Source organism: Xiphophorus maculatus, chromosome 19 (assembly GCF_002775205.1).
Source record: "Xiphophorus maculatus strain JP 163 A chromosome 19, X_maculatus-5.0-male, whole genome shotgun sequence".
NCBI classification, from domain to species: domain Eukaryota; kingdom Metazoa; phylum Chordata; class Actinopteri; order Cyprinodontiformes; family Poeciliidae; genus Xiphophorus; species Xiphophorus maculatus.
In genome coordinates, this window is record NC_036461.1 from 11004838 (window position 1) to 11018785 (window position 13948).

Sequence of the window (13948 nt, forward strand, 5' to 3'; positions counted from 1 at the left end):
CTTCACTGCACTGGAGATTGGAAATATAGAAGTATTTTCAAATACATTTTGAAATATTTAACCAGAGATTAAAAAACAAAAACAAAACAAAAAGATCTCATTGCTGTATCTTTAGGGTAACGTCAAATGAAGAATAAACTTAAACCATTTTCCAAGTGTTTTCATCTCCCTAATGGAAAAAGCAATAAGTAAAAGTTAAAAGTTAGGGTGGAGCAACAGGACCACAAAACTCGACTGCCAAATGGAACAAGTTAAAATATGGTAAACTTTGCCAAGTCTGAAGAGCAAAAGTAACGCTTCACTTCAGTAAAATCTCACAAGGTCACATGTATTTGCTTTCCAAAGGGTTAAAAACCTATCATTGAATGTGCTTACAATGTAAACAATCATGACTCAAATCTAATGTCATCAAGCTTGTCAAGACTCCACTGGAAGTTAATCATTGAGGACTTTCACCTGAGCTTTATTTAATCAAGTAAAACTTGCTTCACTCGGCACTGTTCCCAGTTTGTCCTCCGAGATTAACAGGTCTCTTTTTTCTTATGGTAACTCTAAAAACAGCAATCCACTGATCTGTGAAAAACAAAATGTTTGTCATGCAAAGTTAACAGCTGTTATCTGAATCTGCAGTCGGTTTTCAGGGTGATTACCCGATAAGAAATGTCAACATTAACACTAAAAGGAACTTCAAATATGTTTAATGCCATGTTAAAATACCTCTCTGGCCTTCCAGGTTACAGTATCATTAACCATCCGTTACATGAAAACAAAGGCTTTGTCTTCTTGGGTTTTTATAACGTTTTGATTGGGTTTGATAGCAGACCAGGGCAGAATATGAATCTCCTCATAGCCATAGGCCAACTCATTTGTCTGCAAAACAAGAGAACATGACAAGCTTTTGCAAACAATTGCATTTTTTACCCAAACTCCTCCACAGTCTCCAGAGATTTTCATCCAGATTTCAGACAGATGCCAACTGCAAAACATGTGTCACTCATGTTTTCCAAAGACCTACAAATTCTTGAGGTCTAACCATTCAGCCTCGTTCTTGCACTCAATCACCCCTGGAAAAAGGGCCTGGATGTACCTTGGAGGAGGGGGTTGACAAACAGAGAGTGCAGGACTGATTAAAGACTTTAAGCAAGCCGGGGAAAGAAATCACGCAACACACACAAAAAAAAGCGAGAGGCCAGTGGAACTGGTGGTGGCACTGGAGTTTCAGAAAAAGAAGTGTGCTTATATTATTCTACAATAATCTACATCTGCAAGTCTAACTTTTAAAGTTTCAAGTTTGATAACTCACTCGAAAGAGTGAGTTATTTTTTCCCCCACATTCAACCACCCATTTGAAAAACGATAAGGCAGTTAGACAAGATTTAAAGTGGCACTGTACTGGTGTGAGAGGAATGTTTTTTTGTTTCCTTATGCCTAGCAATGGGTGTGACTGTTTGAGTTATGTGGACAAAGTCTGTTTCGCAACTATTTGCCTGACAACACTCAAAAAAGGACTTATTTTCTTGATCACCCATGCGGCAAACCTTTTTTCCACCCATTCTTTCTGGGAATTTTCTACAAAAAGCTAACAATATCGAGGATAAGAAAAAGCACAAATTTTTCCTTTTTTAAGTGCATGTTTGCAAAGCCATCTTGAGAGTAATTGTATGCATTCAATGCTTTGGGTATTCATTAAACAGATTTTCTTTCATGCACTTTGGGGCATGTTTCAAAGGAGCTACACCTGAAAGTACTTTAAAGCATTTTTAACAACCCACTTAATCAAAACTGAAGGCAGAGACTATTTGTTTGGTTGAGAGAGTTACTGGGCAAATGTGAAATGTGGGCAGTTTTAGCTTCAACAACCTCCAAAACATTTCAGCTGCATGGATTAGCCACAAAAGCAAACCTGTCAAACACATGGACAAAACTCAGTACTCCATCCATATTTCAAGAACACTGTTGCCCAAAGTGAATCGGTTGTGTTAAGAGTTTGATGTAAGTTAATGCTCATCAAAGCGCTGCTTATTTTAGCCGTTTTAATACATGTACCTGATGGGAATCATAACAGGATCACTGTAACTCTGCATCTGTCAGGCAGATGAAAAGCAGAATAGACAGCTTCCCATAAATTAGGTTGAAGGGGAGCAAAAAAAAAAAGCTAACATGCAGCGACATTTTTGTAAATGTTTAATGCAGCTGTCAACCTTTTAGCTATAATGCAGTAAAAAAAAAAACAACTAAAAACTACTAATAAAGCTAGACTTTTTTTGATGAATCTGTCAGACAGACGAGATAAATGACTGATTTCTGCACCTTTTCTTGCACAAAATGAGGATGCATTTCTTCCTGAATGAAGCGTGTCAGACAGGGGTCCTAAACAATGTTCAGTTCCCAACAGTCTATAAATAAGCAGCTGCAGTGTTTACTGGGGGTATTTAAAAAAGCCTTACAAATGTACACAACACTAAACATAAACTTTAAAGCATTCCTGTACCATGTAACTGCACAGATGTTTATAGAATGCACTGTGAAAACAATGATTCCCAAATTGCAGATTAAATTATCTGCTTTCTTCTTGAATATCAGATAAAAATAACCTCACCAACTGTTTTCAAATTATGATTTTATTTACTAAGAGAAAAGACAACTATCCAAAGCAACCTGGCCTGATATAAAAAAAGATTATCCCACTTGCTAAATCATTATTTACCTGCAATTACCCTAATGCGAGAGTTCAGTTTTATTAGAAAGTCCAAATCTAACGACTGCCAGACCTGTAGAATGAAGAAACCACTTGAACAGAGCACATCTGACAACATGAAATAGGACAAAAAATCTCAAAAACAACACATAATGTCCCGAGATAAAATTCAAGAATTGATATTTGCTGAAAACGTTGACATTTACTGGCCTGCAAAGTCTTACAAAGACATTTCTAAAGTTTTGGATCCCAGAAAACCACACTGACAGCTAATTGTCCACAAAGGCAGAAAAGACAGACATTTTCTTAACATCTTAATTGAAGACAACTAAGAACCCGTTTACCATTTCGCATGCAAAGCATTTAACTCTGTTTAACCCCTTAACTGTCACCTCCAATATGCCTACATGTTCATTAATGGGTGACAGCTGAATCACCCATTACAAAGTAACCTATGTTACTTTCATAGGTTACCAGATAAAGGATCGTTTGCATTATTTTTGACAAACTCTCAGCATTGAGGTGAAAAAAAATTGTGCCATGCCAACTCTTAAGAAAAAAAACGTATATATGATAATATCACATACATAAGTGCAGAGAAACATGAAAAATGTATTAAGTCTATTCAAAGTTGTGTGTATGTTGACCCTGTGTACACACTAACAAAAAAAATGTGAACCACAGAGATGTGTTGTATTTCTGTCTCCAGTTCATACGCAAAGAGTTTTTAAAGACTAATCCATATCCGTCTTGCTTTGTCATTTTTCTGTTTCTATTAAACTTCAAACAAAATCTCAATAAATTATGCGACTGAAAAGCAAGTGTAGACTGTGTCAAAACAAAACATAAGCTGTGATTCTTTTAATCTTTTGGGGTCATGCAGATTTATACGTGCTCTGGATCCTCTTTTGAACTTTGATATTGTTAATGTCAATGTTGTTGCCATTTTCTGACGTTAAATGTGCCGTTTTTTTGATTTAAGTCCCAGACAGAGAAAGATTTACTTTATCCAGAGTACAGCCGCCAGAGCCTAAATCACATTTGCTGCTCCATTCATAAATATGAATGTTGGATTGCCAAGCCAATCAACAAGAAACACTGTTGTATAAAAAGAAAATTTATATGCTGGATTTATGACAAAATGTTTGCAAGAAACAAATGCACACAAAAAAAATGGTAAGTAAATACTGTCAGAGAACAGAGATTTTTAGAAATTCAGAATACAAAAGACAAGTTCCAACAAGTTAGTGGTATTAAAAAAAACACATAAAAATTAGAAAAGGATCAGTTGTAATACTCCTGCAGCATAGCATGATAAAAAAAAGTTATAGCACTACACACACCACTAGGTTCAAACCCATTTTCCAGTTTTTCTTACTTATTCAGGCTTAAATCTGAAAAAGAAGCTTGTATTTGAATATTTTAACACAAAACCTGTACCTAGATGGGTTTTACAATCTGCATGTCCTGCTAACAGTGAAAGCAAACTACACTCAAGTTGGTTTCCAATTTTGCAAGACAGTAAAGGGGCATTTCATGGTTCTTCTCTCCTTATTTGCCCCCTGGAATGCCTCAAATCAACACCCTTTCAGATATAACACGTCGTTTTGCTCTGTTTGGACTCTAAAACAGACCTATTTGAAGAACAAAATGTCAATTTGAAAACCCTGATCTATGAAGCACTGCAGTTTTCAAAAGCAGTGAAATGATCCTTTTTTGTGGATTCTGTGTCAGAAACTGGGGGCGGGAGGGGTCAGAGTCTCTCCCCAACAGTCATGTGCCTTTAGCGTTCCAATTTTCCTCCTCATCTCCAGCTGAGATGAAAGACAAACTGTTAGGCACAAATAATAAGGAAGGCTGCACAATCCCAGTCCAATTAGTGAGATTCATAAGGTGGCTTTTCACATTGGAAAAAAAAACCACAATTATAGGAGTAACATTGTTGAGTCAGCAAAAGCAAAATACCAAGATAATTCACAAGGATAATGTGAATTTGCAAACCAAGCTGAAAACATTCTTACACAAGAAGAAAAACCTTTGCTTAAAAAAATAAAAATCATCGCAAACCCAGATCTGGTGTCAAATATCCATGAACTAGATTAGTGGCTTTATATCCTGTGCAATTACTCTTGCACTTTTAGTCTCATCACATTTGGAGATTGCTTAATACTGATGTGAAAAAATACTCTTGTTGGACTTTTCAACAAGCTCATATATGAAATGATCCCTGTTCATAAAGAAGTATGAATCCACTGTTGAGGACTAGTGCATTTCCTGTGGCAATATCTAATATATCCATGAACAGCAACTTCTGTCTGCAGCCCTGATGGAACTTCACTTCAAGTCACGCTTGGAGTCTTTACCTTAAAGAGGAAAATAATCAGAGAAATCTAATTTTGAGACATTACTCTGAACCTCATATCAAAAGTTCAAGCCAGCATAAAATTTATCACCAGCAAAAAAACTTCACACCCAACATATTTTCACTTACAACTATTGTATATTTGAATATCTATAAATATCATGACATTACTTACAATGTCCTTCAGACTTTGGCCTCAGTGAACTTTTATGACACATATGGGACAGAAAGCAACATGTGAAACAACAAGCCACATAGGCATCTGGAGGGGACCAGAAACAGAATAATAAACAGGCCGGTTTACTGTGCATGGCTGAGCACCCCTCAGACAGAAGGAAAGAAAACAAGTATAAAGAAAGACCGCAAATGGCCTCATCCCTAAGATTTGTTTCTGCAGAATATGATCCGGCAGCGTGATGGGAAACATTGTGCAAAAGAAGAAAGCTCTGCAAAGTGAATGAGTAGCTGCAATCCACTTTGCTGACAACTAGTGAATGAGCTTAGGTATACACAACTAATCGAAACACATTACTGTTAATGACAACATAAGCCAATGTGTGGGTCTGCTGACCGTCGCCCTGTCTGATGAATGTCTCCCTTCAGCTGATGGAAGAGGGGTGGGAAAGTCAGGAGGACTCAGCCAGCCTTCGGGCATGGGGCAATGCTTAGCTGAAACATTGTTTTATGGTGTTCCTGTAAAATGTCCCTGTGTAGTCACAACAAACATAAGATAGAATGAAGAGTCCTGCTCACACCGTAGGAAATGAAGCCATCTGTGGAAACAGCAGGAGAGCTATCATCAGGAAGCATCTGACATCCTACATGTAGATGCAGAGTAACTTCCAGGTTTAGATAAAAGCTCCACAATGTCCATCTCCCTTTTTTTAGGCGTTTCATGTTTAGGGTAGTTTAGTCTCAGATCTTGCGGTGCTGTGGCAGGCTGCCCTTTGGTCATGGGTTATGTTCGTATCTATGCTCAAGTGACAATGCGCTGAAAGCTGAAGTGGTCCAGAGGTCACTGCTGATGGATGTACAGCATTGAGGTTGGAAGATTTTAAACACAAGCCATACAACACAGATACGCAGGAATGAATTTCAAAGGGCATACATATATTGTACCTACAGTAGTTTGTTTTGTTTTTATCTATTAAAACAAATAATCTCTCTAAACTGTAGAGTTGTTAAACATAAAAAACAACATATAATAATACTACTGCTAAATCCTAAATTGAAGATATCGATTATAACTGACAAATTAATTTCTGTCTTTTCCTCAGTTCTTTGACACTTAAACTAAAGAATCAAGGCATTGAATAAAAAACTGCATTCAAGCAATTCATTGCATTTCCAAAAATTAAGATTGTAATAATGGTTACAGTCTAATGTTTACTGCAGCTCTACCAGAAACTACCAATACACATTAATGTTCTCTGTATAGAAAGTACCAAACAAATGTGTAAATCAACTCTCAGAATTTTCAATGTCTTGCAATTTATTGCTCTTTAAGTTCAGAATTCTGCTAAAAACTAATCCTTCTCTTCTTCATTTCTTAGCCTATGAACCTATTTTAATAGCACTGCAAGTTGCTATGCTTAACAAATCACTAATGAGATTATTCCATGTAGCTCTTTTCTTAAAGCAACATAATTCTGATCAGACTCCAAGTATAAACCATATCCTTAGCCAGCCAGGCATTGTGTGGACAGATAATGAAATTAAAGTTGTTTTTGCTTCCCACAGCTTGTAAAAAAGTGCATTTGAGGTTCGATATATATGCAGTGGATTATCTAAAAAAAAATCTGGACTCCATCAATGGCCTCCATCTGCTCTGCCAGGAGCTAATGTCAAATAAGATACTATTTAACCGTTTGATTTATATGCAAATTTGTTACCCACTTTATCTATTGGGACTAAATTAACCCTTTAACTATCACCCTCAAAACGACAGCGTGCAATTCAATGGGTAGATGAGGACACCATTGTCCTGATGACATTTAAGGAGTTTTTAAACTAATAATACTCAGTTGTACAAAGTAATACAATTGGTTCCACTTTTGGCACAATGCCATCACCAATGTAGCCTTAAACTGATGATACATGCAATAATTTATCTATACAAAAGAATTGTGATACAAACCTTTTGCAAAATTACATCCCTACACCCATATAGAAGAAAAGCAATACTTTAAAAGTAAGTTTAAGTTTAAAGTTCGCTTGGCAAACTAAAAAATAAAAAACAAAATCATGAATGGGGCACCTAATGTATTCAGATTTCAGAGCAGCAGAATTTCAGAAATAAATCTTAAAAAATTGAAGGTCAGTACAAATATAGTGTAATGTAGTACATGCTGTCTTTGCTGTGCAGACAGAGTGCAGGAGGCTTAAACCACAGCACAATTTTCCCCATAAAGCATCCTCTGGCTGTGAAGCACTTTATCGTGATGAAAACACTGACCAACTCCACAATTCTCATGACAGAGCAGGACTCTTATCTACTATAGAAGGGGGTTTCTGACATGATAGATGACAGAATGATGGGCTAACGACCAGAGAAAGAATGCACACTCGCTTGTCAGACTCTCCAGCGATGGCAGCACATCAGCCTTTATACACATACTGCTTTATGCAGTCCACTCAGTGGAAAGATGAGGACATCTGGGGGAGAGTAGCATGTAGAGGGACACACTGTACGTTTATTGACAATTGTTTTAAGCGCAAGAGGAACAATGCTCTTTTAACGACACTGAGAATGTAATTAACTGAACCCGTGTAGCATTATTATAGAAAAGTCAGCTTTCTGAGCATTTATTACAGCATAGAAATGCATAAGAAAAATAAAAATAATAATATTTTAGTTTTCACCAGTACAGGACTTTGGTTATAGAAGAGCTTTATAAATAAATGAATTAAATTTTTTTTTATCTTAGTCACGGACAAGATCTTGATAGCAGTTGAGCGATTGTGTAACCGCTGATAAATAACAACTGCACTCTCTCAACGCTTTGTGGCCTACTATCGACACTTAAAGGGGATGTATTCTGTACTTTCTAGGCACATTTTATAGCACAATTAAGTAACTATATTACCTTCCGTTATTAAAATGCTGTACATATCAAATATAACTTAAACGAAATATGACGCCTTGAAATTTAGTCTCTGTCCCTCTAAAAAGCTCCTACTCTTTCAGACACTCAGCACGTTATAATAACGCTTCTCATTATGCTGTTTACAACCATTCTTACAGGCGTTGGGCTGATCCAAGGAGGAGCTTTGTGGAACTAGGTGACGCTTTCTGGGAGCAAGCTTTTAGGCACCTCCGAATGATTGATTTAGAGGAATAGTACAAGTAGGAATAAAAATATTTCTTTTTAGTTAGTTTAGACAAACTTGATAACTGTATGTTAATTTTAGAGGAAAACAGTTACATATTTTTATAATTCCAGAGGATATGAAGAACAATAAATCTGTCAGCAATGGCCAGAATGTTTTTTTGTTGGTTTGTTTCAAATTTCATTTTGTCCCACTTGTCAGTGATGAACTGCAACAACATAGACCAACATTTTTGATGTTGCCTCTGGAGCCCCAAGTGCCTTTTTGGACCTTCCACAATGGTACTAAACTTCATGCAGATTTTAGAAATATTTCCACAACAGAAGAGAAGTTACATAAATATTATTTTAGATTACGTTCTTGTCATTAGGTTACAAACTATTTGATTTTATGACAAATAAACACCCACAGTAGAAAAGGATTTGTGTTTTTCTTCATTTTAAAACCTTAAAATAAAAGAAATTTAAATGGTGGTTCTTCAAAAATGTCAACACATTTTACAGAGTAGATATTAACCAAAAATATATCAGGAAATGGCTCTAAATGAATTTGCTTCAGCTGACTGGGGGAGAAAATTGCTCTTTGAAATATCATCACATTGGTTGCAGTTTCCACATGCAGCTCTTCTGAAAATCCTCTTGTACAAAAGGCGTATGAGATACTTTAATCTCCAACCAGTTTATACTGACATCTCCCTAAAGCAGGTCAGATAAAGGGAAACATACTCACTCCAGACCCATGCAATGATTTGTGTGCAACTTCCTCTTCTGGCATCTGAGCCTTTGAGATGAAATCCCTAATCCACACTGTCATCTTGCACAACCAAGTACCAGATGTGAGCAGATAATACTTACTCAAAGGTGAAAAACAGTCCACAGGTTACAAGGATGAGGACCAGGGTGAGGTAGAAAACCCCCGTCTGTTTGGCCATCATAATCCTCCCATCACAGTAAAATTTATTCCGACCTGGGAAGGCCTCCCATTTCTTCCTCTTTGGGGTCCTTTTCTTGTAGGGGGTCTCCATTGGCGTGGAGCTGCGAGTGCTGATTTGACTGTACTCGCACTCTCTCATGGACTCCCCAAGATGCATCAATTACAGTAAAAAGAAAAAAGAAAAATAAGGAGTTGAATAAATCCAGCGCCAGGACAGCCTCTGCGGAGAAGAGAGGTTCAGTTTAGCTCAACTTGTAAGATGGTATAGGACTAAGTTTGAGAGTACAGCACTTCCTGTTATTAAAAAAATACCTCTGCTAACCTTAACGTTTCGGTTGTAGCTTTCAGTTTGCCACATGACATTAAACATAATCTTTTTTTTAATACAATGAAGGTAAAAAAATAACAAGCAAGTCTTAAAAGCTCTATAATTAAAAGTTTATGTTGCCTTTGCAAGCAAGGAACATTGCTAGTTCCATCTAACTAAATAAATAAAGTGTCGCTAACAGGCTAGCGTGGCTAACAAGTTGAGGAGATACATTTAAGTTGATATAAGCCTGTGCATTCAAATGTTAGCACCATGTTCGTTCAAAAATAGCGAAAAGCTTTGAATTAACTATTTGGCATTAGTGTTTCCCGCTGAAAGTGAGCAAGGAAGAAGAAGGTTTAAGTCTAGTTTTCAGCGGCGCTGTCAACCATGCATCACAAACAGGCAGCGAGGCGTCGCATCCCGGCTGCTTTCGTCTGGTCTGCCCGCTGAAGCGCTGCCTTACCAGGGGGAAAGTAACACTGGTTGTCCTTGGTAGGGGTGTTGTCGCGGAGCTTCTCCCGTCGTTATCCCGGTTTGTTTCGTGCCAAAGCGAAGAAGACCATTTTTGGAAGTTCAGGGGTGAACAAATGAGTTGGAAAGGGTCTCGTCGTCGAGGGGGAACTTCGTCGTTTTTTTTTTGTTTGTTTGCTTTTTTTGAAAAGGGAAGGAAAATCCAGAGAAAGCGCCCTCAGACGAGCTCCAAAATCCCGGACTGGCCGTCAGTCAAGAAAGGCGAGTCAAACATGATCATAGAGCCATATGGCAAAGCGGTTCATAGCAATAATCGATGAGACATTATGTTAAATCTTCATTATTCAACCTCATATTCGGAGGGGTGAGGGCAAAGTTGCAGCTTTCCTCAACAAAGCGTCTTGCCAGGCCACTCGACAACCCTCCGTCAATCCCCGTCCACACACGGCAATGCCACCCTCTCAAACAAACATCAACATGGGAGCAGAGAAGAGCCTCCGCCGCCTGCTCCTCCCCCTTCAGCCGGGGCTGAAGTCATGAAGGTGCAGAGACAGGAAGCGCCGATTAAGGGTTTCCCAAAACGGGGTGCGGGGACCACTAGAGGGTCCGCTCAAGGGGCGGGGGATCCTCCGCTCCCAAAGCTGGAGATCAGGTTCCTATATTCTTTTAAAACCCAGACCTGATGCTCCAGTTGTACATTTGGGAAAATCAAAAATGGAATGCCTTCTCTAGTAGTTTGAGTGGGTTCAACTTCAATTACCATCAGTTAGAATTTACGTTTATATTGATATCTTTTTAATGGAAAACAAGGTCCCTTTTTTTGCTTGGCCTACATTAAATGTTTCCTTTCCAGATATAAATTAGAAGTAACATGTGAGACATCAAAATACAATCAATTCTCTGAATATTTCATCAGGTGTCCTAATTTTTTCACATGGCTGTCTATCAAAAGAGGACGTAAAACAGTACTGGAATATTCGTTTGAAGTCTTTCTGCTGTGAGTAGTCGTTAATTATTTGTATTAGGAGCAGAGCTGGTGGTACACCGCTGTGAGAGAAATCAACCTTGATAAAATGGTCTAGACAATACATGATTAAACATTTCAATACTGTCACCACAAGCTAATAGTGTGGTTTTTTGATAATTCGCATTGCAGTCTGAAATGTTCACAACAAACCCAGGAAATGTTAAATATTGTATGAGGTGATGCTTAAGAGTTCTCCATCAATTATCTGTATAAGAGAGAGAGAGCTAATTCCTGTTCTATTCCACCTCTTCTGCAGTGTCCTTTGAAACAAATGGTCAACAGGAAGAAAGATTATTAAATAACTAAAACCAGACAAAACCAACATTTACTGAAAGAAAATTGTGCAGTAAATGGAGTCTATGTTTGTCATATTGGCTGCGTTTCTCTGAAAACAAACAGGCAGTGATGCTACCACACAACTCGTGCCCCACTCAAATGCCAGTTTCAGGTTACCAATGAATCAATTTCCTGTCCAGCTTCTGACTGCCTTCTCAGCCTACATTCCCTAAGCTCTCCGTCCCCTTCCTCACACCTACGTAGACACAGACACACTTGCCCACCTCTTCATTTTTCTCCGAAGTTACCAAGGCAGTCCTGCACATTCTCTCCCACAGCTGTGCAATTATCCTGTCTCTGTAAAGAAGCCTTGTTGCCTTTTATTTAATCTGAGAAAGCTTTGTTGTTCCAGCTTGCAAAGATGGAAAACATTCTCATTTTACTTTTGTTTTCTGATGTTTGTTATTTTAGGGTATACAAAAGGCATGCTAACCTCAGACGCTATTAGAGTTCAAATACAGGCTGCAAGGCACTACTTAGTCATACTAAATTGAAGTAGAAGTAAAATGATGCCTGTATTTTCAATGTTTTTGCAAATAAAAATGTGAAACGTGTGGTATTCATCTGTATTCAACCTTCTTTGTGGCTTGTCATGAGCGCAGGCTGTGGAAGAAGGTGATCTGATAATGAGAAAATCTTTAAACCTTTTGGTTGATATGCAAAAAAAAGTATCTCTGCTCCTATGGCAGCATCATCATGTGATGAGGAGGTTCAGAAAAATTCTGAAAAATTCAGAAGCATAATGCTGGTTAGCAGCATTATGCTGAGGGGAATGTCAAAGTCCAATCTGAATCAAACGTCGACATACATCAAAACACCTGAAGCTGTAATAACAGCAAAAGGTGGTTCTCTAAAATCTATAAAGTCAAAATTCATCTTTTAAAATTTGAATTTGTAAAAAGTGATGCAATGGCAGTTGGTTGCACTAGACTTTATTTATGGACATCAAATATTATTATGGTTATTAAAGTGTTAAATATGCCATGTATTCTTTTACTTCCATGTATCACCATTAAAAGCTACTTTGTGGTAATTTATCACAAAAAATCAATAATTAGCAATAAAAGATATTGAAATTTGTTGTGTATATATCTTTGGAAGGTACTGTGACATAATCTACTAGGCCATGAAATTGTAAATCTCTTGCAGTGTGTTAACCAGAAATGATAGGAATTTAATGTTTTAAATACTTACAGTCAGCTGTATTTTTTTAACTGTTACGGATGAAGAAATGGAACCAAATACAACATTTTTATGTTACTTTGAAATTGTTTTAAAAAAATGCTTGTTGAGCTTCAGCCAGTGCTTCTAGCAGTGGGCAAGTGAACCAGTAAGTTTCAATATACAACACTTAGGTTGTTGGAAAGATTTGGATGCTTTTAATGGCTACTGATGATCTGCTGACCCTTCGCACTATTGTCTTTAAAGTGGGCTTTGCTAAGCAGCGTGAGGATTATGACAGAAGCAGAAAAACCCATGCACTTGCATCAAACTCAGTGTAGGAACACAAAAAAATGTTTTTAGGCCTCATCACAGTAAAATATACATAATCAGCATGGAAATTTGACACCTTTATTTAAACCCATAACTAAAACCACCCACAATATTGAAAATATGAGAGACACATCTTGCTTTTATCAAATACCCAGATGTCTAACTGCAAGGCAGCCCAGTAGACTAGTCGGGGGAAATGACATGTCTAAATGACACCACATCCATCCTGTCAGAGCTCCACGACTCAGCTTTTCAAAGCAAACGCAGGGTGGCTAGTTTTCTTCCGTAGTTGGCTACCAACACGCACTTTACACAGACTAAATGTCACAAGCCTTGTTTTGTAGGTGCAGTTACAAACAAGTGACAACACTACAGATAGTGCCAAGAGAAGCCTGGAAGCACATCCATCATTTCTTTCTCTTCATCAGTAAAGAATCGATCACACTGTTAATCACTTCTCAGATGGGCTTTGATTTATTTTTCTCTGTGTGTAAAATGTGATTAAATGAGGATAAGTTATTGCAAGTGTTTTTCAGTCCAGCAACTGGACTAAAACTCAGTTCGAGGCTCAGCCTGAGAGAAGACCTCACATTGCTTGTGTTAACAGAATGTTACAGTATTATTAAAGGCAGCTTAAAATAGAGCTTGCCATGATGCTTGTATCTCCCTGGGTAAATGGAGGGAAAGATGAAGATGTCTGATTACAAGAAGAGTCAGCGACCTTTCCAAGAAAAATTGAAACTTTTTGTAAAAAAATATAGCAGCAGTTTTTCTGAAATAATGAAATAGTTTGTTTACAGTTGCGTTTTTCATTTAAAATAATTTGTATAAAGGGCAATATTATTAAAGAGGTCAAGATAATGTGGGAGAGGTCAATATAGATACAGAAAACACAATAAATACTCAACCTCGCAAAAGTATTCATTGTCCTTGAACACATTTTGTTACATCAATGCCCACATATTTCAATGTGTTTTATATAGATTT

General features: G+C 37.5%; 1 protein-coding gene across 3 annotated transcripts in view; it reads right to left on the bottom strand.

Moving 5' to 3' along the window:
* LOC102226287 (probable palmitoyltransferase ZDHHC14) overlaps positions 1 to 10619 on the bottom strand; it is a 47249-nt gene extending 36630 nt beyond the window's left edge. For all 3 annotated transcript variants that reach the window (XM_023352669.1, XM_023352668.1, XM_023352670.1), the window contains exons 1-2: positions 10097 to 10619; positions 9245 to 9543 (exon numbers count right to left, since the gene is read on the bottom strand). In XM_023352669.1, coding sequence (XP_023208437.1) covers positions 9245 to 9480 — 236 coding nt within the window. In that variant the 5' untranslated portion in view covers positions 9481 to 9543; positions 10097 to 10619. The remainder of the gene's footprint in view (positions 1 to 9244; positions 9544 to 10096) is intronic.
* Between the last annotated feature and the right edge of the window lie 3329 nt (positions 10620 to 13948).